This window comes from Scyliorhinus canicula, chromosome 15 (genome assembly GCF_902713615.1).
Source record: "Scyliorhinus canicula chromosome 15, sScyCan1.1, whole genome shotgun sequence".
In the NCBI taxonomy this organism is placed as follows: domain Eukaryota; kingdom Metazoa; phylum Chordata; class Chondrichthyes; order Carcharhiniformes; family Scyliorhinidae; genus Scyliorhinus; species Scyliorhinus canicula.
The window spans coordinates 65718187-65744964 of record NC_052160.1 but is presented as its reverse complement, the minus strand read 5'-3'; the positions used below and the strand labels follow the sequence as shown (position 1 = coordinate 65744964).

Below are 26778 nucleotides of genomic sequence, written 5' to 3'. Positions count from 1 at the left end.
CACCTGAAATCTGCTACTGTGATCTTTGCCGTTTACTGCCCTTCCAAGATTTGTGTTATTGGCATACTTTTAAATTGTCCTTGCGCACCAAGTCCTCATCATTAATATTTGTCAGAAGGACCAGGGATCCTAATACCTAACATTGTAAACTTCCCTCCAGTTTGAATCAACATCTCTTAATCACTGCTGTCTTTCTCTGTTTAGAAATGAAATGGAAATTGAGATTTCTATACCTATATTATCTGTCTGGACTGCTGCAGATAACACAGTTATAATGCTCTGCTTGTTATTGTAACATTTCCATATTGACAGATGTTCCATAGCAGCAAAGGTACAAAGAAGCAAAGCAAATAATCCTTTACTTGACAATAAAGGACTGCCACGATTCTCTGCTATTACTACAGAACATATAGTGCCTGGGATCAAACAGGTGGTTGAGGAATTTGCTAAGGGACTACAAGAGCTGGAAAGGGACTTGGAAGCATCTGGTAAGCAGTTCTTTTAGGCAATGTGAACAGATTATGTGATTCATATTTAGACTGACAGTCCAGTACAGAACCGAGGGAACGTTGCACTGGGACTGCCAGAGATATCAGCATTCAGGTGAAACATTAAATCAAAGTCACATCTGGCCTCTCAGAGGGACATGAAAGATCCCAAGAAGAAGAGCAGTGGCATTCTCCCCGATACCTTAGCCAATATTTATCTTTCAACCAACAGCATTGAAACAGATGATCTCATGATCTTATTGCTTTGTGGTATCTTACTGCACTCAAACAGTTGGCACAAATTTAAAAAGGGAATGTCAAGCTGGGCAAACCTTTTTGAATTATTTGAAGAAGTCATGGAACGGGTAAACAAAGGTAATGCAGTCGTGTAATGTATTTAGATTTTTAAAATGTCCTCCATAAGGTGCGGCATTGTAGATAATGTAGATACTGTAGATGGTGCATTATAATTAAAATCTAAGCTACAAAACCAAAAAAAATACAGAGTAGGGACTAAAGGTAGTTACTCAGAGTGGCAAAAAAGTGGGACGTGATGTTCCACAATGATCAATGCTGGGACCACTCTTGTTAACTATTTAGATCAACTAGTGGATTAGGCTCAAACAAAACCAGAAAATACTGGACAATCTCAGCAGGTCTGACAGCACCTGTGGAGAGAGAAGGGAGCCAACGTTTCGAGCCTGGATCACTCTTTATCAAAGCTGGATTAGGCTATTGGAAGTAAAATGTGAACATTTTCAGGTGGCACCAGATTTAGTATATTGTTAATACAGCTGAGGCCTGTCAAAAACATAAGAATGTGAGGAACAGTAACATTGGCCATACATCCCTCAAGTCCACCATTCAACAAGATCATGGCTACAGGAAGACCGAATGAGTGTATAATTGGCAAATGAACTTCAATCTGGTTAAGCATGAGAATCACAGAATCACGCAATTGTTACGATGCAGAAGGAGGCCATTTGGCCCATTGTGTCTGCACCGGCTCTCTGAATGAGCATTATGATTTAGTGCCATTCTCCTGCCTTACCCTGCACAATGTTTCTATTCAAATAATCATCTAATGCCCTCTTCAATGCCTCAATTGAACATGCCTCTATCACACTTCCAGGCAATGCATTCTAGACCCAAACCACTTGCGTGAAAAAGTTTTTCTCACATAGCATTTGCTTCTTTAACAAATCACTTTAATTCTGTGTCCTCGCATTCTCAATTATTTTACAAGGGGTTCAGCTTCACCCTACCCACTCTGTCCAGCCCCTCATGATGTTGAACATCTCTATCAAATCTCCTCTTGGCCTTCTCCTCTCCAATGAGAACAGTCCCAACCTCTCCAATCTATCATAACTGAAGTTTCTCATCCCTGGAACCATTTTTGTAAACCTCTTCTGCACTCTCTCCAATGTATTCACATCATTCCTAAAGTGTAGTGCCCAGAACTGTACTCCATAGAACCATAGAAAGCTACTGTCCTGCACAAGTTCAGCATAACCTCCTTGCTCTTGTACTCTCTGCCAGAATACTATATGCTTTATCCGATTTTGATTCTGGCTTGGGTCACTGTCTGTGCGGAGTCTGCATGTTCTCCCCGCGTTTGCGTGGGTTTCCTCCGAGTGCTCCGGTTTCCTTCCACAAGTCCCGAAAGACGTGCTATGAGGTAATTTGGACATTCCGAATTCTCCCCATGTGTACCAGAACAGTTGCTGGAATGTGGCAACTAGGGGCTTTTCACAGTAACTTCATTGCAGTGTTAATGTAAGCCTACTTGTGACAATAAAGATTATTATCATTATAACTGCTCTCTCCACCTGTCTTGCCACCTTTAACAACTTATGCACATATACACCCAGGTCCCTCTGCTCCTGTGTGCCTTTAGAATTGTACCCCTGAATTTATATAGTCTCTCCATGTTCTTCCTATGAAAATGAATCACCTCACACTTCTCCGCATTGAACTTCATCTGGCAGCTGTCTTTCGGTTCCAAAAACTTGTCCATGTCCTTTTGAAATTCTACATTGTCCTTCCCGCAGATTATAATAAATCCAAGTTTTGATTCATCTGTGAACTTTGAAATTGTTCCCTGCACACCAAGATCTAGATCATTAACCTATATCATCAAGAAAAGCAACAATGTCAATACCGACCCCTGTGGAACTTCACTACAAACCTTCCTCCAGCCCCAAAACATCCTTTAACCATTACTCACTTTTTCCTATTACCCAGCCATTTTTTAAATCCACATTGATACTGTCCCTTTTATTCCATGGGTTAGAACTTTTTTCACAAGTCTGTTCTGTGGCACTGTATCAAATTTCTTTTGAAAGTCCATGTACACCATATCAGCTATATTACCCTCATCAACCCTCTCTATTTCCTCTTCGAAAAACTGCAGCAAATTAGTTCAACATGATTTTCTCTTACCAAATCCAGGCTGGCTGTTCCAAATCAGCCCACCTTTTTCCATGTGACTATTAAATCTATCCCAAATAATTGTTTCTCGAAGATTCTCCACCACTGAAGTTAAACTGATGAGTCTGCAATTGCTGTGCTTATCCTCACAAACCATTTTGAAAAAGGGCATAATGCTTGCAACTCTCCAATCCTCTGGCACCTCCCCTGAATTCAGGGAAGATGGAAAGATTATGGCCAGAGCCCCTGCGATTTCCACTCTCACTTCCTTCAATATCCTTAGATGAATCTCATCAGGTCTCAGTGCCTTGTCAACTTTAAGTACTGACCGTTCATCCAACACCTCCTTATCAATTTTGAACTCCTCTCGGGACAGAGTTTCCTCGTCTGTCTCCAAGGGCTGGGTAGCATCTGCTTCCTTCGTAAATACAGATGCAAAGTCTTCATTTAATGCCTCAGCCATGCCTCCAGCCTCCATATGTGAATTCCTTTTTAGGTACATAATTGGCCCTCCTTTCCTTTTACCGCCCTTTTATTGTTTATATGTCTACAGAAGACTTTGGTTGCCAGTCTTTTCTCATAATCCCTCTTCACTTGTTTTATTTGCTTTATCACCTCCCCTCTGAACCTTCTGTGTTCAGCCTGGTTCTCAATTGTATATTTTACCTGACACCTGTCGTGAGCACTATGATGATATGATCTGCATACTCGTCTGCCATTGGGCCAGAACGTCGGCTTACCATTGGCCCTGGTCGGTCATGTGCCTCTTGACCGATTGGCCGAGAGGCTGAGTTAGCCACGCCTCTATTAACGAGGTATAAATGCTCAGACGCTTGACGATCGTCCCTTTCCACTGTAGACGATCGCAGAGCTGTGTTCTAGTTAATTAAAGCCTGACTTTGGTAAATCACTCGCCTCGCGTGCAATCGATGGTACATCAATTTAATTAACTACGACTTTGAAGATGGAGTTCCGCATCAAGCCCGAATGCCTTCGCATCAGCCCGCAAACTCCGAACTCTGCAGAACTTTTCAAACTCTGGCTGACTTGCCTCGAAGGGTTCCTAGAATCTACAACCACCCCCCCCCACCGGGGCACAGAAGCTGCACGTCCTCCACTCCAGTGTGGGTATTGACGCTTACGCAATAATCAAAGAGGAAACGGATTATGATGACGCAATACAAAAGCTAAAAGGACAATTCCTCAAACCGATCAACAGGGTATTCGCCCGACATCTGCTGGCCACCAGAAACCAGGTCCCCGGTGAGTCTCTAGACCAATACGCCCAGGCCCTCTATGCCCTGGGGAGAGGTTGCGCCTGTGTAGCGGTGTCCGCTACAGAGCACATGGAGCTACTCATCAGAGACGCTTACGTGGCTGGGATGCTGTCTCCCGTGATCCGCCAGCGGATGCTGGAAAGAGACGAACTCAGTTTAACTGAGACGCTGACTCTCTCCGCCTCCCTGGAGGTCGCAGATCTAAGCGCTCGCACCTATGACCCTGGCCAGGCCGCCTCCTGGCACGCTTCCCACCAGCCACCCGCCGCTCCCGGCCTCCCTCAGGCTTGTGCCACGGGGCGCCACGATAAATCCGCGGGGCCCCGCTGCTACTTTTGCGGGTACGCTAAACAGCCTCGCTCACGCTGCCCAGCCCGCTCCGCCCTCTGTAAGAGCTGCGGGAAGAAGGGCCACTACTCCACGGTCTGCCTGGCCAAAACGCTGGCTGCAGCGCTTCTGGAAACTGCACAGCACTCTAACCCCCTTCCCCCAGGCCTCTGCGAACGGCCTGTGTGCCGCTCTCTCTCCCCCAGGGCCCCTCCAGCCGCTCCCGACTCGCGCCCCGCCGGCCGACAAGCGCACCTCCCCGGCCCCTCCAGGCCTCTGCCAGCCTGCCCGCACGTTTCTCCCCCCCCCCCCCCCCCCCCTCCCCGCCCCCGGGCCCCGGCGTCCGACCGTCTCGCCTCTCCGGGCCCCCCCGGTCCCTGCCTGCCCGCAGCGCGACTCTGCTCCCCCCGCCCCCGGGCCCCGGCGCCCGACCGGCTCGCCTCTCCAGGCCCTCCCGGTCCCTGCCTGCCCGCAGCGCGACTCTGCTCCCCCCGCCCCCGGCCCCCCGCACCCGGCCTGCGCGCCTTACCTCCTCCCGCAGCTGCTACACCTAACCGGCGTCCTGGAGCCGGCCTGCGCGTCCCCACAGCTGCTACACCCGGCTCGCCTCCTGGAGCCGGCCTGTGCGTCCCCACAGCTGCTACACCCGGCTCGCCTCCTGGAGCCGGCCTGCGCGTCCCCACAGCTGCTACACCCGGCTCGCCTCCTGGAGCCGGCCTGCGCGCCGCCACAGCTGATCAGCTCGCAGCGCCGGCAACGCTACCTCCGCCACCAGCGGTCACGAGGGCTTCCTGGGCGCCGCCATCTTGGGGTGCCGACCCCACGTGCGGGTCCTGGGCGCCGCCATCTTGGGGCCCCGACCCCACGTGCGGATACTGGGCGCCGCCATCTTGGAGAACAGACCTCACATGTGGATCCTGGCCACCGACTTCCAGATCTGCCACGCAAGGTCCCTCCAGCATCGAATCGGACAGCGACGACGGATTTTCTCCACGGTTCGCGGCCATTCACCTCACATATGGATCCTGGCCACCGACTTCCAGATCTGCCACGCAAGGTCCCTCCAGCATTGACTCGGACGGCGACGACGGATTTTCTCCACGGCTCACGGCCGTTCAACTCGACCAGTCTCATCCACGCACGCCTGCCAAAACGACTACGCTGATCCACCTCAACGGCCACGAAACGGACTGCCTGCTGGACTCCGGGAGCACGGAAAGCTTCGTTCACCCTGACACGGTAAGACGCTGCGCGCTCCCTGTCCATCCCGTAACACGCAAAATCGGTTTAGCCTCAGGTTCGCACTCCGTCCACATCACCGGGTGCTGAATCGCGGACCTCACGGTCCAAGGGAAGGTTTTAAAAAATTATAAATTCCTTGTCCTCCCTGACCTTTGCGCACCGGCACTCCGAGGACTGGACTTCCAGTGCAACCTGCAGAGCTTGACCTTTCAATTCGGAGGCCCTATACCCCCCTCACTGTCTGCAGCCTCGCGTCCCTCAAAGTGGACCCTCCCTCCCTGTTTGCTAACCTCACCCCCGATTGCAAACCCGTCGCCACACGGAGCAGACGGTACAGCGCCCAGGACCGATCCTTCATCAGGTCCGAGGTTCAGAGGTTGCTGACGGAAGGGGTCATCGAGGCCAGCAACAGTCCCTGGCGAGCCCAAGTGCTGGTGGTCCGTTCGGGGGAGAAAAACCGGATGGTCATCGATTATAACCAAACCATCAATCGGTTTACGCAACTGGACGCGTATCCTCTTCCCCGTATTTCTACCATGGTAAACGAGATCGCGACATACAAGGTCTTCTCAACTATGGACCTTAAGTCCGCTTACCACCAGCTCCCCATCCGCGCGAGTGACCGACTGTACACCGCGTTCGAGGCTGACGGGCGCCTCTACCACTTCCTTAGGGTTCCGTTTGGTGTCACAAATGGGGTCTCGGTCTTCCAACGGGAGATGGGCCGAATGGTCGACAAGTACGGATTACAGGCTACCTTCCCGTATCTTGATAATGTCACCATCTGCGGCCACGACCAGCAAGACCATGACGCCAACCTCCAGAAATTCCTCCAAACCGCAAAACTCCTTAACCTCACGTACAATAAGGATAAATGCGTGTTCAGCACCGACCGCCTAGCCATCCTCGGCTACGTAGTGCGTAACGGAGTGATAGGCCCCGACCCCGAACGCATGCGCCCCCGATGGAACTCCCTCTCCCCAATACCCCCAAATCCCTCAAACGCTGCCTGGGGTTTTTCGCATACTACACCCAATGGGTTCCCAACTACGCGGACAAGGCCTGTCCCCTCATGCAAACCACGACCTTCCCGCCGTCGACGGAGGCCTGCCAGGCCTTTAGCCGCATCAAAGCGGACATCGCAAAGGCCACGATGCGCGCCATCGATGAGGCCCTCCCCTTCCAGGTCGAGAGCGACGCATCAGAAGTAGCTCTGGCGGCCACACTGAACCAAGCGGGCAGACCCGTGGCCTTCTTCTCCAGAACTCTCCAGGCTTCCGAACTCCGCCACCCCTCTGTGGAAAAGGAAGCCCAGGCCATAGTCGAAGCTGTGCGACATTGGAGGCACTATTTGGCCGGCAGGAGGTTTACCCTCCTCACAGACCAACAGTCAGTAGCCTTCATGTTTGATAATGCACAAAGGGGCAAGATCAAAAATGACAAGATCTTACGGTGGCGGATCGAGTTGTCCACGTACAACTATGATATCTTGTATCGTCCTGGGAAGCTCAATGAGCCTCCTGATGCCCTGTCCCGCGGTACCTGCGCCAGCGCGCAGATAGACCGCCTCCGCTCCCTCCACGCAGACCTCTGCCATCCAGGGGTGACCCGCCTACACCACTTCATTAAGGCCCGCAACCTGCCCTACTCCATCGAGGAAGTCAGGACAGTAACCCGTGACTGCCGCATCTGCGGCGAGTGCAAACCGCACTTCTACCGCCCCGAGCGCGCGCACCTGATCAAAGCATCCCGCCCCTTCGAACGTCTTAGCATTGACTTCAAGGGGCCCCTTCCCTCTAACAACCGCAACATTTACTTCCTGGCGGTTATCGACGAACACTCCCGCTTCCCCTTCGCCATTCCCTGTCCCGACATGACCACATCGACCGTCATTAAGGCCCTACTCTCCATCTTCTCACTGTTCGGCTACCCCGCATACATTCACAGCGATCGGGGGTCCTCATTTATGAGCGACGAGCTGCGTCAATTCCTGCTCGACAGGGGCATCGCCTCTAGCAGGACGACCAGCTATAACCCCCGGGGTAACGGACAGGGCGAGCGGGAGAATGGTACCATCTGGAAGACCATACTACTGGCCCTCCGGTCTAGAAATCTCCCTATTTCCCGATGGCAAGAGGTGCTCCCCGATGCACTGCACTCTATCCGCTCACTCCTCTGTACTGCAACTAATCAGACACCTCATGAGCGTCTTCTTGTTTTCCCCAGGGAGTCGTCCTCCGGATCCCCTCTCCCGACGTGGCTGGTCACCCCTGGGCCCATCTTGCTCCGGAAGCATGTGCGGGTGCACAAGTCCGACCCGTTGGTGGAGCATGTCCAGTTACTCCACGCTAACCCGCAGTACGCGTATGTGGAGTACCCCGACGGTCGGCAGGACACGGTCTCCCTCCGGGGACCTGGCACCCGCCGGCGTGCGCCCCCCCCCCCCCACCCCACCACAGACCCCCCCCTCCCCTTTTTCACCCCAGCACCTCACTCAGCTTTCCCATCCCTCATCCATGGCGTCTCCGCGGCCAGCTCAGGTGACGGAGACTACTCGAAGTCTATCGCTCCCGGACTCCAGGCATCAGCAGGACCATCAGCTGATCCGACGACACCTCCTCCACTACGGCGCTCGGCCAGGACGTCAAGGACCTCCAAAAGACTGATCGAATCCTTCTAGAGTTCTACAGCCCCATGGACTTTCTTTTTGTAAATATCGTTATGTCTGGGCCAGTGGGAAGCCCCCAAATTCAATAAGGGTACGGAGAGAAAATTATTCTCCCCACGGCTACTCATATCATCAGTTCTTCCCCCCCCCCCCCCCACCCTGGGTCTCGTTCACACCCCCCCCCCCCCCCTCCCGCCTTCCTTCTCCGTAAGGGGTGAATGTGATGATATGATCTGCATACTGGTCTGCCATTGGGCCAGAACGTCGGCTTACCATTGGCCCTGGTCGGTCATGTGCCTCTCGACCGATTGGCCGAGAGGCTGAGTTAACCACGCCTCTATTAACGAGGTATAAATGCTCAGACGCCTGACGATCGTCCCTTTCCACTGTAGACGATCGCAGAGCTGTGTTCTAGTTAATTAAAGCCTGACTTTGGTAAATCACTCGCCTCACGTGCAATCGATGGTACATCAAGCACACTTTTTTCTTGTCTCAATTTCTACTCTTTCTTCATCCAGGGAGCTCTGGGATTTGATTTCCCTACCTTTCCATTTTGAGGGAATGTACTTTGCATGTGCCCAAACCATGAGTTCTTTGAAGGTAGCCCATTGTTCAGCTACAGATTTTCCACTGCATTCTTGTGCCATTGAGGTCTATTCTCCTCTGGATTGCCTATGGTCCTTTTTTTATCATCATCCTAAACCTAATTATACAGTGATCACTAGCTACTAAATGTTCCCCATCCATTTCTCAGCCTAATCTGATCCTTCACCCGGAGGTGCGACTCCTGCAGGGCGTCAACCCCAGCCTTCAAGCTCTTCAAGGGCACGAAGATCCAAGACCTCTTCACTGGCCCGTTCAGTCCCCGTACATTCCATTTTACGAACCTTACTGGAAGCTTACGCCTCCACTCCCCTCTATCGTTCGCCATCCTTCCCTTCCAATTATACCTCCTTTGATTTTACTCTTAACCGGGCTCATCAAAGATGGCCCCCTTCTCCATGACCGCTCATTCTCCACCACTGCCATGTCGCAACACCCCAACCCCCATCACACCCTGATCCTCATGAACTCCTTTTGCTGCTGTCGAAATTCTCCTCTAATAAACGGCATCAACTGCTCCACCTGGGGTTTTCCAACTTGCGATAACCCTTCCCCAGTGCCATCTTCACAATTGCTACTGCGCATCAGGTCTCCTCCAATTCCTTCGCAGGTCTTTAACCTTTTTCTGCCGGGTCTGGTAACCAAGAGACATGCCACTCATGGGGGGATCTCCTCCTCCACATCTTCAGCTGCACTTTCCTGTCAAAATGTCTCCACCTTTTGGTAAAACGAGCTCAAACCAACGCCTTTGAGCCGGAGGTACCCAGTGTGTGACTACGCACTCCATGGCCACCTCCGGAAGTCCATTAGGCAGCAGTGCTAACCACTGCACCACCGTGCTGCCCTGGTGTCGAGCTCCTCGAGAGTTGTTGGAGCTGCACTCATCCAGACAAGTGGAGAGTATTCCATTACATTCCTGACATGTGGCTTGGAAAAACATTTTAAACTATCAAAACGGAGGATAGTGTCCATGTTCTGAAGTTGTTTAATTCAATGTTAGGTCCAGAAGGTTGTAAAGTGCCTAATTGGAAGTTTTGTTCCTCCAGTTTGTGTTGGATTTCACTGGAACATTGTAGCAGGTTGAGGACAGAAATGTGGGCACGAGAGCAAGATGGTGAAATGAATGGGCAGCAACATAAAGGTCAGGGTCGTACTTGTGGATTGAGTGATGGTGTTCTGCAAAATGGTTACCCCTCTGTGTTTAGCCTCCCCAATGTAGAACAGGCTGCATTGTGAGCAGTGAATGCAGTTGACTAAATTGTAAGATGTGCAAGTGAATCTCTGCTTCACCTGAAGGGAGTGTTTGGGGCCTTAGACAGTGAGGAGGGAGGTGTTTATACCTCCAGTGATTGCATGGAAAGGTATCAGGGGGGATGATAGAGGAGTGGATCAGGATATCATGGAGGGAATAGTCCCAACGGAATACTGACAGGGGAGGCAAGGGGAAGGTGTGTTTGATGCTGGCATCATGCTGGAGTTGGGGAAATGGTGGACGATGATTCTTTGAATATGTAGGCTGTTGAGGACAAGGGAAACCCTATCGTTGTTCTGGTAGGGAGGGGACAGGGTGAAGGTTAAAGTATAGAAAATGGGTTGGACATAGCTGAGGGTCCTGTTGACACAGTGAGAGAGGGAAACCTTGGTTCAGGAGAAAATAAGACATGTCAGAAGTGGAAAGTAGCATCATCAGAAAAGATACGATGCACGTGGAGAAACTGGGAGAATGGAATGGAGTCCTTGCAGGGAGCGGGGTGTGAGGAAGTGAAGTTGAGGTAACTGTGGGAGTTGGGGGTCCACCAATAAATATTGGTGTTCAATCCATCACCAGAAATGGAGACCGAGGAGTCAAGGAAGGGAAGGGAAGTCTCAAAGACGGACCCCGTGAGGGTGTTAGGTGGGTGGAAACCGGAGCAAAATTTATAAAGTTTTCCAGGTCCAAACGAGAGCCTGAAACAGCACTGATCCAGTCATCAATGTAATGTAAAGAGTTGTGGGAGGGGCTCTGAGTAGGACTGGAACAAGGAATGTTCCACATACCCCACAAAAAGACAGGCATAACGGGGACCTGTGCAGATAGCCTCACCTTTTATTTGGAGGAAGTAGACAAGTTAAAGGAGAAATTGTTCAACGAAAGAACAAGTTTAGCCAGGCAGAGCCTGCCTCTATGTATCAAGGACCACGTTGCACTTTCAGAAATCTAGCTCATTTCTTTAACATGTAATTATATACCAAACCCAAACAGCTATGAATATCAGCCTTATCTGTTGTTTCTTTGTCACCTCAAGTGATTTAGTGGCGTAGGTTTGCTAAGGGTGTTGGATCATCCAGATGCAACACTAAATCAGGATTATGGTGTAAGGGATGACTAATTTATGTGGGAAAAATAAATGATTGTTTTCTAAGTTTCCTGATAAATAGCAGTAACATATCTTGTTTGGATGCTGTGCAACTTATGGCAATTCCTCTGTTTGTCTCTGTGAAGATGACATCAGCTTTAAATATGATGGGGGCGATTTATCAACTGGGTTGCACTTGCTATGGTGCGGGGGGGGGGGGGGTGGTGGCAGATGCCTGGAGAGATGGTCTAAGGGTTCAGAGGTCAGTCCGCACAGTGGAAGAAAGTGACAGAAGCGTCATACTGGTTGTGCTCAAAGGTTTTCGCTGTGTCTTGGAGTCCAACAATACCCCACCCCCTCACACCCAACCCAACCCACCCAACCTTCTCCCCTCCCCTGAGGCTCTCAGTGATGCTCAAAGTGCTTAACCTTCCTAGCTCTACCACTACATCTAGGTGTCTCCCCAGGATGCAATTTTGAGGCAACCAACTGCTTATCTTGTCCTTGTGATGTTCCTTGTATAGTTCTCCAAGATAGCTAAAAGTTGTAGTGTTTATAAAGAACATCAAGCTATGTATTTAAAACAAAGTTAATTTATTTTACACTACTTCAAATGGTTTGCACATTCTACCAAATAATAGCTAACAAAACAACAGTATTAAATCTATGCTGCCTCACGGCGCCGAGGTCCCAGGTTCGATCCTGATTCTGGGTCACTGTCTGTGTGGAGTTTGCATATTCTCCCCGTGTTTGCGTGGGTTTCGCCCCCAAAATCATAAAGAGGTACAGAGTAGGTGGATTAGTCACGCTAAATTGCCCCTTATGTGGAATAAATGAACTGGGTTCTTTATACAAAAAAAAAGTAATCTATAATGTTTTTCTAATACAACTAACACTCTATCTCAACCTCTCACTATCCTTCTCCATAAGCTTCACCCAGAATGCTTAGTGACGCAGCGTTTTATAAGACTACTCTGTGATGCCATCTAGTGTTGAGATACATGAACATCATCTTGTCAACCCTTTACACTCCTTAGATTATACATATCATTACAATCCCGTGGCCTTTGATGCCCCTGGTGGGCATCCTCTCTGGGGCCGGAGGCCCTGGCGCACTTGTCAATGGCACATTCAACCAAGACCCTCAGCCATGGCCGTTGCCGACTGTGATGCCTTGGACACCTTCACTAATGTTGTCGACATCGTACACCAGGCTCTCCACTGCGGTCGTCAGCCTAGCAGCGATGGTCTCGGTGCTAAGCATTGCTGGCGACATCTCCTACACCCGTAACCTCTGGGACTCCTCCAATGGACTTGCTGCAGTTATGCTGACATTTCCCTCTGAATGTCTGGGCCGCATCCTAACGTCTCCCTCAGCTCTGGGTAACCACATACCACAGGCTCAGTGCCAGGCTGGGATCCAGCATGGTCCTGGGATCCAGCAGACCTCCGACTGCTGTCTCACCTGGGGGTTCCTGCCTCCACCTGATGTGCATCAGCAGCTGTGTGGCGCTCACCAGATTGTGCCCCAGAAGCCTGACCACTAACATTTCCCACCGAGGTGTGTGTACCTTTACTAGTGGAGGGTGGGGTTGACAACTGTGATTCATCGATTGTATCTTCCTCCGAAGTGTTCTCTTGGGAGGCAGGAGAGGGGGCTACCCGGGATGGGCCAGCACCGTTGGCAGGAGGACCTGTGAGAGAATGGACATGTTGTCAATGGGAGGGGTCATCAATATGGCAATAACAATTCACATTCGACAGGTCCTCGAGGTGGATCCCGGTGGATCCTCACCACTGCGGATTCTGCCAATCTCCGCATTGGTGACTGCTCTGTTCTCAGCCACCTGTGTCATCTCCAGGGCCCGTTCCTTGAAGGTGGTGAGGATCCGTATGTCCGTCACACCTCCGTCAGTCTGGGCATTCTCCTAATGATTGTGGGAGAGCTTCTCCTGTGGAGACACAGAGAGGGCATTATTAGCCACACGCATGGTTCACAGTGGTGGGAGAGGGGTGTGAAGGAAGGGGTTGAAGGGAGGGTTGTGGGGTGTGGTTGCTCGGGTGGGGGTGGAAAGATCTTGGGGGACGGGGGCGGGGTGGAGGGTGTTGATGTGAATTCAACCATGTTGCTCAGTGTAGTCACCTTCTTACAACACTGGAGGCCAGTCCTCCTGGTCACACTGCCGAGCTCACGCCACCGCCACCTCGTCCAAGGCAGCACTGGCTGCCTTGTGGCTCACCCTCGGAGGACATCCCTTCTGGCCTTCACCACATCGAGGAGTCTACCCAGATGAACATCGCCGAATTTTGGGGCCTGTCTTTTCGGCACCGTGGCTGCGAGTTGAGTGGGGTTGGCTGTGCAAGTGCTGGTTAAGTGCTGCTTGAACTTGTTAGCGGGGGGCTGACAAACAGCACGCAGTCGAGGAACACGCTGCTGGGGAACCGGAGAATCCAACCCCTGTGTCCTCCCATTGGAGATGAATTGTCTTTGATTTGCGCTCACACTGGGGGTGAGAATCCAGAGGCAATTCACTTTCCAGTGCCATGCAAATTTATGCATGGTGGGGATTACGAAGGACTCCGTCGCAAATCCCACTATCGGACTGCCATTTTGGTTAAAATGGCAGCCCGATTGCGAGGTCCGGCAGCTAGGCCCCCTTCCCCGCCCCCGCATTACAATTCTGCCCCCCCCCCCCCCCCCCCCCCCCCTACCCCCCGCCTTACTACGGGATTTTCTGGGCCACGCACTGCCACGCATATGACGAAGATTCCCGACCTCCCCACCATCTTCCCCATTACAGAAACCCCCGCTTAAGAGAGACCCCCAACAGACCCTCCGCCATAAGAGAGACCCCCACCAGCCCTCCCATTGACCCCCTCTTGGAAAACCCCCATTACAGAGACTCCTGCCTAGCCTTTGGGAGCAATAGTTAAAAATAGTTACCCTCTTGATCCACCGTGAGGTCCACAGAGCCAGGACCATGCTTGCAAATATTTGCAGCAATTCACGCCCATGTGAATCCCGGCCCACATAATCCGAGATCCAGGCTGGGAGAATCCGGTGCCCAGTCCGTTAATAGAACACAAATGGGTCTAATTGACGTATTTACATCCTCCCCACGGCACAGGACACAAACCTCAATGCTGCCTCTAACGGGAGACTGGAATATTGGAATGGGATCAGTGCCAGGTGCCAATCCCATTTTTTGGAAGACGCTGGATTCTCCACTGCATTGGGAACTCTGCAACCGGTGGTGGGCGATGGAGAATTCAGTGTATGACTAAGTGTGGGAGAATTGCAGTGGGAAATGAGCCAGAACAGCTGGCGCGATTCGCACTGGTTTTACCCGCTCAAAATGACACTAGTCATTTTTGGGAAAATTCTACCTGATATCTCCCTAAATTTTATCCCCATACATTCGATCACTTAGTTCAATAGATGGTCATAACTCTTTTCTTACACTTTTACCTGTATGTGTGGATCATGGTCTTTGGGGAATCACTCCCTGTTTTCCATCATCCCATCCATAATACCATTAAGTGGTCATTGTCAGGGTTTGTTCAGTAGATTTCACCATAAGGTCCAGAGGCTTGTAAGGTTGAGCATTAAGTTTTCATTGGTGACACATGGCAATATACATATGGACAAAGTATAGCCCAAAAAAGGAGCTATCGTCATGTCGACTGGACTCTCCATACCCAGTCCACTATCGTGTGACACTCTACATAACAATGTGGGCGGTACTGTTTTCCCAGTTCCACCTTGCTATACTGAGCACCCTTATACCACAGTGGTCCTCGATCCATTGTTCAGATGTTATGGTTCCCATGCTGTGGGTGATAGCATAGGCTCCTTCGGGAGATATTGAATTAGCTCACCACTAATAATATTACTGGTCCCCATCTGTAGATCAGGTTAATTTTTGTTGGACACATTTACCATTGTTCTCCCTGGTTAATTATATTATGCACATGTTCACCTTTGCGTGGTCTTCTCAAAATGATTGTATATAACTACTTACTAGATTCGAATGAGATTTCTATGTAAAGTAGTCACGATCTGACAAAGAATGTTGAGTTATACTAAATATGAAAGGACTCCCACACTTAAGGTTGAGGGTGATTTTTTTTCTCTCTCTCAGGACCTTTAATTATTGTCAGTGCTAAGATTTTCAACTTGCATGAATTGGTTTTGATCCTGCCTATAAGTGCCAAAAGGACAATGAGCTATGACAGTCTATCGCTCTGTTCTGTACAGACAATGATGGATGTGTGGGAGTGTGGTAAACAACACCAGCAGTTCCTGCTCTCAGTTTGAGCTCAGGAACCATTCACTGAGTGATAAAGCAATAAACACTTGAGATGAAAAACTACCGTAAATGTGGTCTTAGCTCTCCTATAAAGCAGATTATTGTCAAGTTGAAAATCCTGCAGAAAAAAATTGCTTTTTTTTTGTAACTATGTCATGTTAGGAAATGAAGAGAAAACATGGACATCAGTGTTTGACAGATTGGAAATTCTGCAATTCCCCTTTCACTACAGCTGGATGATTGTGTCTTTCCTGTCTAATGTAAAGAACAGTCCCGAAATACGGAGAGCTTTTCACGAGGTTTGTGTCATCTTTTTTCAGAGAATCAGAGAAAAAACATCACGCTGTACCAGTGCTATCGCTTTCTGGATGAATGAGCTAAATTAAGCTGAATAGCTTTCGTCATCCAGAATTATCTTGTGAGCTTGTGGCCAGAGGGCTGGTTTTACAGGGGCGGGTTTAGCACAGTGGGCTAAACAGCTGACTTGTAATGTAGAACAAGGCCAGCAGTGCGTGTTCAATTCCCTCCCCGAACAGGCGCCGGAATGTGGCGACCGGGGCTTTTCACAGTAACTTCATTGAAGCCTACTTGTGACAATAAATGATTACTATTATTGTTAGAGGAAATAATGTTTCAAATTTGCCATTCCAGGCCCCTTCAAAATTCATATTCTATTTGAGTCCCCGAAATTTTCCTCGCCCGTTATTCATAGGGTCGCCAACCCTTCAGGATTGGGCCTGGAGTCGCCAGGAATTGGAGATAAATCTCCAAGATACCGCTGTGTACAACCATGGAGAAAAATCATTGAGACGTTAAAAACATTCTTTTGGGGTGTAATTTTTTTTGAACATTTCATTTTACTTTGCCATATATAAAAATATTGAAAAGGTGGGGTGGTGGTGGGGGGGGGGGGGGGGGGGGGGGGGGGGAGTTGTAGGGAGGGAAAGGCTGTTTGGCTGAAGTTGAGCATCATCCGATTGGGTAATGAGTCATTTTGATTTCCAATTGGTGTAGGAAGGTCTTGCGCCACAAGCATGGATGTAGCACTATATTCTGTGTGCTTCACCCGATGTCTATGTACTGTATTTACATCATATATTTATCATATGTCCGATTTTGTTTTTTTAATAAACAATTTTATTGAGGTAGTTTTTGGCTTTATAAACAGTTACAGACATCATCAGAAAGGAAGCAAAAAAGGCAAAAATGTGCAAACATCCACGTACTTTCAATACTTCCATCGTAACATATTGCACAAGCCCGCTCCCCTCCCACCGGTACTACCCGCCATATTTTCCCTCCTACTCTACTCTACCCCTCCCCCCACCCCCCTGCTGACGCTCACTCTCCCGCAAAGAAGTCAATAAATGGTTGCCACCTCCGGGTGAACCCCTGCACAGATCCCCTCAAGGCGAACTTAATTTTTTCCATCCCCAGGAAACTTGACATGTCCGCAAGCCACCACTCAGTCTTCGGGGGCTTTGAGTCCCTCCACGCCAATAATATTCGTCGCCGGGCTATCAGGGAAGCAAAGGCCAGCACATCGGCCTCTTTCTCCCCCTGGACGCCCGGGTCTTCCGAAACCCCAAAAATTGCCACCCCTGGACTCATCACCACCCTTGTTTTTAGCACCTGGGACATGACCCCCGCAAATCCCTCCCAGTACCCCCTCAGCTCAGGGCATGCCCAAAACATGTGGTCCTTCCGCGCACCTAGCGCATTTGTCCTCTATCCCGAAAAATTTGCTCATCCGAGCCACCGTCATATGGGCCCGGTGAACGACCTTAAATTGGATCAGCCCGAGCCTAGCACATGTCGCGGTCGAGTTTACCCTACTCAGGGCCTCTGCCCACAGCCCATCCTCCATTTCCCCGCCTATCTCCTCCTCCCATTTAAGTTTCAGTTCCTCTGTCTGGGACCCTTCCTCCCTCATGAGCACCTTATATATACCCGAGACTGCCCTCCCCTTCTTCCCTCCTAGAGACTATTCTGTCGAGGATCCCCATTGGCGGGAGGCGCGGGAAAGATGGGACCTGTCTACGAACAAAGTCCCGCAACTGTAGGTATCTAAAATCATTTCCCCTTGCCAACCCAAATTTCTCCTCCAAGCTCCTCAAACTCGCGAAGCTCCCTTCCAGGAACATATCACCCACCCTTCCCGCCCCTGCTCGCCGCCATACTCGGAACCCCCCATCCATACTGCCGGGGGCAAACCGATGGTTGTCGCAGATTGGCGCCCAGACAGACGCCCCCATCTCCCCCACATGCCTCCTCCACTGGCCCCATATCCGCAGGGTCGCCACCACTACCGGGCTGGTGGTGTACTTGGCCGGCGGCAGCGGTAGAGGAGCCGTGACCAGGGCTTCCAAACTGGAGCCCCTGCACGAAGCCGCCTCCACCCGCTCCCAAATAGACCCCGTACCCACCATCCACTTCCTTATCATAGCGATGTTGGCCGCCCAGTAATAATTGACCAGACTCGGCAAAGCCAGCCCTCCCTCGCTGCAGTTCCTCTCCAACATCGCCTTCTTCACCCGCGGAGACTTTCCCGCCCAGACAAAGCTCATGATCAGCCCGTTAACTCTTTTGAAGAAGGACTGTGGGATAAAGATCGGGAGGCACTGAAAAATAAACAAAAATCGAGGGAGGATTGTCATCTTTACAGTCTGCACCCTCCCTGCCAGCGACAGCGGGAGTGCATCCCATCTCCGAAACTCTCCCTTCATTTGCTCCACCACCCTGGCCAAATTTAACTTATGCAGCCTGCCCCAGTCTCGTGCCACCTGGATTCCCAAATACCGGAAATTTTCCTCAACTAGCCTAAACGGTAGCCCTCTCAATCTGTTCTCCTGGCCCCTTGCCTGGACCACAAACATTTCACTCTTGACCGTATTTAATTTGTATCCTGAGAACTGGCCGAACTCCCTCAGCATTCCCAGTATAGTTCCCATCCCGGCCACTGGGTCCGACACGTACAGGAGCAGGTCGTCTGCATAAAGAGAAACCCTGTGTTCAACCCCGCCCCTCACCATCCCCTTCCAACCCTCTGCGGCTCTCAGCGCAATCGCCAGCGGCTCTATGGCCAGCGCAAACAGCAGCGGGGAGAGCGGGCAGCCCTGCCTGGTCCCTCGGTACAACCTAAAGTACTCCGACACTTCTCTGTTGGTCCTGACGCTGGCCCTCGGGGCCTGATATAATAATTTGATCCAATCCACCAATCCCTCCCCGAACCCAAACCTCCCATAGATAGTCCCACTCCACCCGGTCAAAGGCCTTCTCGGCGTCCATTGCCACCACTACCTCCACTTCTCTGCCCGCCGGGGGCATCATTATTACATTGAGCAATCTCCTCAGATTGGCCGCCAGCTGCCTACCTTTCACGAACCCCGTTTGATCCTCCCCAATCACCTCCGGTACACAGTCCTCCATTCTACCCGCCAGTACCTTTGCCAGGAGCTTGGCGTCTACATTAATCAGGGAGATTGGCCTGTAGGACCCGCACACCTCCGGGTCTTTACCCCGCTTCAATATCAGAGATATGGTGGCTTGTGACATTGTTGGCGGCAGGGTCCCTCTGTCCCTTGCCTCATTGAAAACCCTCACCAAGACTGGGCCCACCAGCTCAGAGAACTTCCTATAAAACTCTACTGGGTATCCATCCGGCCCCGGGGACTTCCCCGACTGCATGGCCTTTAGGCCCCCCAATACCTCCTCTACTCTAATCGGGGCCCCCAGCTCTTCCACTCGCCCCCCCCCCCCAACAGTTGGGAATGTTAACCCGTCCAGAAACCTTTTCATCCCCTCCGGTTCTTCCGGCGGCTCCGAAGTATACAGCTTACGATAGAAGTCCTGGAATACCCTATTCAATTCTGCCGGATCCTCCACTTTGCACCCCCCCTCGTCCCTCACTCTACCTATTTCCCTGGCCGCCTCCCATCTCCTGAGTTGCTGCGCTAACAGTCTGCTGGCCTTTTCCCCATACTCGTACACCACTCCCCTCGCCTTCCTAAGCTGTTCCACGGCCCTGCTCGTGGATAGTGCCCCCAGTTCCGCCTGTAGTCTCTGCCTCTCCCTGAGTAAAACCTCCCCCGGGGACTCCGCGTGCTCTTCATCTATCCGACCCATTTCCCTGACCAATCTATCCATCTCTGCCCGGTCTGCCTTGGCTCTGTGGGCCCCAATTGAAATCAGCTCCCCCCGCACTACTGCCTTTAGCGCCTCCCACACGGTCGCCGCTGAGACCTCCCCAGTGTCATTCACCTGCAGGTAATTTTTTATACATTTCCAAAGCCTCTCGCAGATCCCCTCCTCCGACAGCAGTCCCACATCTAGCCTCCATTGCGGCGTTGATAGCTCGCTCCCCCGAACTGCAGGTCCACCCAATGCGGGGCATGGTCTGAAATGGTAATTGCTGAGTATTCCGTGTTCGTTACCTCCCCCATACAGTCCTTGCTTAGTACAAAGAAATCTATCCTGGAATATACTTTGTGGACGTGCGAGTAAAACGAGTAGCCCCTTCCTGTTGGCTGTCCCTCTCTCCAGGGGTCCACTGCCCCCATTTGCTCCATAAACCCTTTCAGCTCCCTTGCCATTGCTGAGAGTCTACCCGTTCTGGGACACGACCGATCCAAAGTCGGGTCAAGGACCATGTTAAAGTCCCCTCCCATTATTAGCCTGCGAGAATCCAAGTCCGGGATCTTCCCCAGCACTCTTTTAATGAAGTCCACGTCATCCCAGTTCGGGGCATATATATTCACCAGCACCACTCTTCTCCCCTCCAATCTGCCCCGTACCATCAGGTATCTGCCCCCCCTGTCTGCGGATATGCCCTCTGCCTCAAATTGCACGCGCTTGTTGATCATGATTGCCACCCCTCTGGACTTCGAGTCCAAGTCCGAGTGGAAGACCTGGCTAATCCAGCCCTTCCTTAGCCTGGTCTGGTCTGACACTTTCAGATGTGTCTCCTGCAACATAATTACGTCCGCCCTCCGGGCCCGCAAGTGCGCGAACACCCGCGCCCTCTTAACCGGCCCATTCAGTCCCTTAACGTTCCAGGTGATCAGCCTGGTCGGGGGGCACATCCTACCCCCCCCACCCCGCCGGTCAGCCATAGCCTTTCTCGGGCCGGCCCCTGATCCGTGCGTCGCGCCATTCCTGGACCGCCCTTTGGCTGCCTCCACCCTCGACCTCCTTTCCAGTGCCTATTTCAAGTCCCTCTCCCGTCAGCAGAACAACCCCCCCCTCCCCTAACCCCATCCCCCGATACCCCCCACCCCTGCCATCTACTGGCTGTAACTTCCCCCCCCATCTGACTTCCTTGACTAGCCAATCTGCTAGCCCGGTGACTCAACACTCCGGCGCCTTCCTGTCCCATTCCCCTTGTTTCCCCGTCCTCCTCCCCACCCACTGGGGCAAGCCGGCTCCAGTGTCTTCCGCGAGCTGCACAAAAAGCCCAAACAGGAAAAAAAAAGAAAAAAAACCACAGAAAAAAAGAGAAAAGCACATAAATGTCCATGAACAAAGGAAAGAGTCTCAAATGTTCCGCTTGGCCCCTTTGGCCCAGCAAACCGTTGAGCAGCAGTCCAGGCACATTCGGTGTTCCTTCCCACAGAAATCCTCGGGCCCTAACTCGCGTCCTTGGGGCCTCCTTTCGGGACCAGCCCCAGGTCCCTCACAAAATCCATCGCTTCTTCGGGCTCGGAGAGGTGTTGACCCTGGTGCGTGACCCATAGCCGAGCTGGGAACAGCAGACCAAACTTCACGTGCTTCTTGAACAGCACCTCCTTGACATTCTTAAAGGCTGCTCGCCGCCGAGCCACCTCCTGGCTTAGGTCCTGATAAATGCGGAGAACACTGTTGTTCCACGTGCTGCTCCTGGCGCTCTTTGCCCACTGCAGCACCCGCTCCTTGTCCACGAACCTGTGGAACCTAATCACCATCGGGCGGGGGGGTCCGCCCGGCCGCCCCTGCCTTGCCTGCACTCTGTGTGCCCCCTCCAGCTCCAGCGGTCGCGGAAAGGCTTCGGCCCCCATCAGCTGCTTCAGCAAGTCTGCTACAAATGCTGCAGCATCAGCTCCCTCCGCCCCCTCCGGGAGGCCGACCATCCTCAGATTGTTCCTGCGGACTCTATTCTCCAGCTCCTCCACTCTGTCCAGCAGTCTTCTCTGCCGCTCTTTCAGGCCGTCCACTTCTAGCGCTGCAACCATTTGCGCATCCGCCTGCTCCTCCACTGCCTCTCCCAGCTCCTTAACTTTAACATCCTGGGTGTCCAGCCTCTGGTTCAGCTGATCCACCGCTTTCTGGATTGGGTCCAAGCTGTCCCGCTTCAGCGCTTCAAAACTGGACTTCATTACCTGGAGCATGTTATCCAGCGCCAGCTGGATTGCTGAGTCCGGGGTCCGTGTGTCCGCCATCTTAGGTCCCAGGTAATTTTCTTCAGGTCCTTGTCTCTGTCCCTTTTTCTCCTTCTTCTTCTGCCTTCTGGAATCCCGCTGTTCCATATGCCGCAGCCCGCTCCTCAGCGCCTTCGCTGCCGCTTTCCTTCGCCCAGCTCCTTGAATTGTACCTCCTGGGCATCTGAAGTGGGTCCAAGCTGTCCCTCCTCAGCAACTCCAAACTTTTTTTTTCCTTTGTCCTGAAGGGAGGAAGGTCCGTGGGTCCGCCATCTTACCCTTCAGGTCAGCTTCCTCCTTGCCTCCGTCTCTCTCTCTCTCTTTCTTCCTCACCTGCTGGCCTCCCACACTTCCATCTGCTGCAGCCCGCTCTCCTCTTCTGTTCCTGGCAGCCTTTTTGCCGCCCCCGTGGTCCCGTTATCGCGGGGAATCAGCTGTTCAGCCCCGCCGGAGTGAGAGCCCACCGAATGTGCGGCTCACTCGTACATCGCCGCCACCGGAAGTCATGTCCGATTTTTTTAATGTATGGAGCCATCAGCCTGGACTGCTCGCAGAACAATACTTTTCACTGTACCTCGGTACACGTGATAGTAAATCTAAATCTAAATGTGTTGGCCGACCAATGGCTGGAGCGTGGAGGGGAAAGTCATGTGCTGAACCCTCCAGGAATACATTTAATCTCAGTTGGCAAACCCTAGTTATTCATGTCTGATGGGTTGGGCTTGTGGAAGAACTACTGATTCTTCAGGCCCCTCCGACCTCAAATGCTTGAGCAATTGGTTGACTGAATGGCACTGAGGCCCGACTATGAACGTGGGGCCAGTTTCTCGTCTGTGATCTAGGTTAGGGTTGCTTCCCCTGCTGTCGGTTGAAACCGAAAATCTAACTCCCAATTGTTTTGGGTTAAATGGCAATAAAATGTACCAGACTTTACCTTGGGGCAGATGAGATTCCATTTTCTCATCAAATCCGAAGCTTTCAATCTTCCTGCTGTTTGGCCTCAGTTCCACAGTGCGTGGGTGACTCACTAACAGTTCAGTCATGATCTCACTGAAAGGTGGAGTAAGCTCGATGGGCTGAATGGCCTACATCTGCTCCCCCCCCCCCCCCCCCCCCCCCCTATGGTCTAACTGGTCCCAAAAGGATAGATGTGATAATGGCATTAGCAATTCTCCTTTGGCATTCTAAGTACCCCTGTTGCTTCCTTAAAATGTGCAAAGGTTATTTAAGGTATTTAATCTTAAATTCATTGAAGACCAAGAGAATGAGAACTATATTGATCTGCCGGTGCCTTGTGTTACAGGTAGCACCACTGATTGTGAGAGAGAATATACGACTTTCTCAGAGTGTTACGTTGTACAACGCTTACAAGGTGAATAAACACAACATTCCTTTGGATACGAGCTTGGCATAATCCAAACCAAACTGCAGTCAAGAGTTCAACCTCCAGCTGTGGTCACATTTCAAACTTCTTCACTATCACAGTGTAGTTTTATGACTCGAAGTATGCCACTGTGCCAGTGATGACTGGCGCTTGTGGTCTCATTAGTTTTATGTTAACTTAATAACAGGTCATTCCACAATTGTGTGGCATGATGGCTAGTGCTGCTGCCTCACAGCGCCAGGTACCCAGGTTCAATTCTGTCCTTCGTTGACTGTGTGGAGTATGCACGTTCTCCCCGTGTCTGCGTGGGTTTCCTCTGGGTGCTCCGGTTTCCTCCCACAGTCCAAAGATGTGCAGGTTAAAAGAACAAAGAAAAGTACAGCACAGGAAAGGCCCTTCAGCCCTCCAAGCCTGCGCTGACCATGCTGCCTGCCTAACCTAAAACCTTCTGCATTTCTGGGGTCCATATCCCTCTAGTCCCATCCTATTCATATATTTGTCAAGACGCTCTTAAACGTCACTATCATACCTGCTTCCACCACTTCCTCTGGTAGCGAGTTCCAGCCACCCATTACCCTCTGTATACAAAGAACAAAGAAAAGTACTGGACAGGAACAGGCCCTTCCGCCCTCCAAACCTGCGGCGGCCATGCTGCCCATCTAAACTAAAATCTTACCTCGCACATCTCCTCTGAACTTTCCCCCCGCATCTTAAACCTGTGTCCCCCCAGTAATTGACTCTTCCACCCTGGGAATTAGCTTCTGACTGTCCACTCAATTCACGCTCCTCATAGTTTTGTAGACTTCTATCTGGCTGCCCCTCAATGTGTGTCGTTCCAGTGAAAACAAACCGAGTTTATCCAACCTCTCTTCATAGCTATGCCCTCCACACAGGTTAGGTGGATTGGCCATGATAAATTGTTTCTTAGTGTCCAAGGATATGCAGGTTTGGTGGGGTTACGAGGATAGGGAATAGGGGTGGGGGGGGAGGGGTGGCAGGTAGGATGCTCTTTCAGAGGGTGGATGCCGAATGGCTTCCTTCTGCACTGTAGGAATTCTATGAAATAGTAGCTGCCCCACAATTTCTTCTATTATGTTGGAAAGTGCACTCAGTCTTTGAAAGTTGGTGATTGCTGTCAAATGAGTAAAGAAAGTTGCCAGTGAGGTGTGATGATATGATCTGCATACTCGTCTGCCATTGGGCCAGAACGTCGGCTTACCATTGGCCCTGGTCGGTCATGTGCCTCTCGACCGATTGGCCGAGAGGCTGAGTTAACCACGCCTCTATCAACGAGGTATAAATGCTCAGAAGCCTGACGATCGGCCTTTTCCACTGTAGACGATCGCCAGGCTGTGTTCTAGTTAATTAAAGCCTGACATTGGTAAATCACTCGCCTCGCGTGCAATTGATGGTGCATCAATTTAATTAACTACAACTTTGAAGATGGAGTTCCGCATCAAGCCCGAATGCCTCCGCATCAGCCCGCAAACTCTGAACTCTACAGAACTCTTTAAGCTCTGGCTGACTTGCCTCGAAGGGTTCCTGGCATCTACAACCACCCCCCCCACCGGGGCACAGAAGCTGCACGTCCTCCACTCCAGCGTGGGTATTGCCGCTTACTCAATAATCGAAGACGAAACAGACTATGATGAAGCTATACGGAAGCTAAAAGGACAATTCCTCAAACCCATCAACAGGGTATTCGCTCGACATCTGCTGGCCACCAGAAAGCAGGTCCCCGGTGAGTCTCTAGACCAATACGCCCGGGCCCTCTGTGCCCTGGGGAGAGGTTGCGCCTGTGAAGCGGTGTCCGCTACAGAGCACATGGAGCTACTCGTCAGAGACGCTTACGTGGCTGGGATGCTGTCCCCCGTGATCCGCCAGCGGATGCTGGAAAGAGACGAACTCAGTTTAACGGAGACACTGACTCTCTCCGCCTCCCTGGAGGTCGCAGATCAAAGCGCGCGCACCTATGACCCTGGCCAGGCCGCCTCCTGGCACGCTTCCCACCAGCTACCCACCGCTCCCGGCCTCCCTCAGGCTTGTGCCGCGGGGCGCCCCGATAAATCCGCGGGGCCCCGCTGCTACTTTTGTGGGTACGCTAAGCACCCTCGCTCGCGCTGCCCAGCCCGCTCCGCCCTCTGTAAGAGCTGCGGGAAGAAGGGCCACTACTCCACGGTCTGCCAGGCCAAAACGCTGGCTGCAGCGCTTCTGGAAGCTGCACAGCACTCTCCCCCCCTCCCCCAGGCCTCTGCAAACGGCCTGTGTGCCTCCCTCTCTCCCCCAGGGCCGCCCCAGCTGCTACCGACTCGCGCCCCGCCGGCCGACATGCGCACCTCCCCGGCCCCTCCAGGCCTCTGCCTGCCCGCCGCGCACGTTTCTCCCCCCCGCCCCCGGGCCCCGGCGCCCGACCGGCTCGCCTCTCCGGGCCTCCCTGGTCCCTGCCTGCCCGCAGCGGCCCTGCTTCCCTCGCTCCCGGACCCGGCTCCCCCCACCCCCGGGCCCCGGCGCCCGACCGGCTCGCCTCTCCGGGCCCCCCGGTCCCTGCCTGCCCGCAGCGCGACTCGGCTCCCCCCCGCCCCCGGCCCCCCGCACCCGGCCCGCGCGCCTTACCTCCGCCCACAGCTGATGCACCTAGCCGGCGTCCTGGAGCCGGCTTCCGCATCCCCACAGCTGATGCACCTAGCCGGCGTCCTGGAGCCGGCTTCCGCATCCCCACAGCTGATGCACCTAGCCGGCGTCCTGGAGCCGGCTTGTGCATCCCCACAGCTGATGCACCTAGCCGGCGTCCTGGAGCCGGCTTCCGCATCCCCACAGCTGATGCACCTAGCCGGCGTCCTGGAGCCGGCTTGTGCATCCCCGCAGCTGATGCACCTAGCCGGCGTCCTGGAGCCGGCTTCCGCATCCCCACAGCTGATGCACCTAGCCGGCGTCCTGGAGCCGGCTTGTGCATCCCCGCAGCTGATGCCGGTCACTCACCTCTTGGAGCCGGCCTGCGCGCCTCTCCGCTCACAGCGCCGGGAACGCTAGCTCCGCCTCCAGCGGCCACGAGGGCTTCCTGGGCGCCGCCATCTTGGGGTGCCGACCCCACGTGCGGGTCCTGGGCGCCGCCATCTTGGGGCCCCGACCCCACGTGCGGGTCCTGGGCGCCGCCATCTTGGGGAACAGACCTCACCTGGGGATCCTGGCCACCGGCTTCCACATCTGCCACGCAAGGTCCCTCCAGCATGGAATCGGACAGCGACGACGGATTTTCTCCACGGCTCGCGGCCGTTCACCCCACATATGGATCCTGGCCACCGACTTCCACATCTGCCACGC

General features: G+C 52.5%; 1 protein-coding gene across 1 annotated transcript in view; it reads left to right on the top strand.

Annotated features, from left to right (window-relative positions):
- The window catches only part of LOC119978265 (probable cytosolic oligopeptidase A), a 75660-nt gene that overhangs the window by 6353 nt on the left and 42529 nt on the right, over positions 1-26778 (top strand). The window contains exons 2-4 of the mRNA XM_038819753.1: positions 313-488; positions 15844-15980; positions 23377-23445. Coding sequence (XP_038675681.1) covers positions 313-488; positions 15844-15980; positions 23377-23445 — 382 coding nt within the window. The remainder of the gene's footprint in view (positions 1-312; positions 489-15843; positions 15981-23376; positions 23446-26778) is intronic.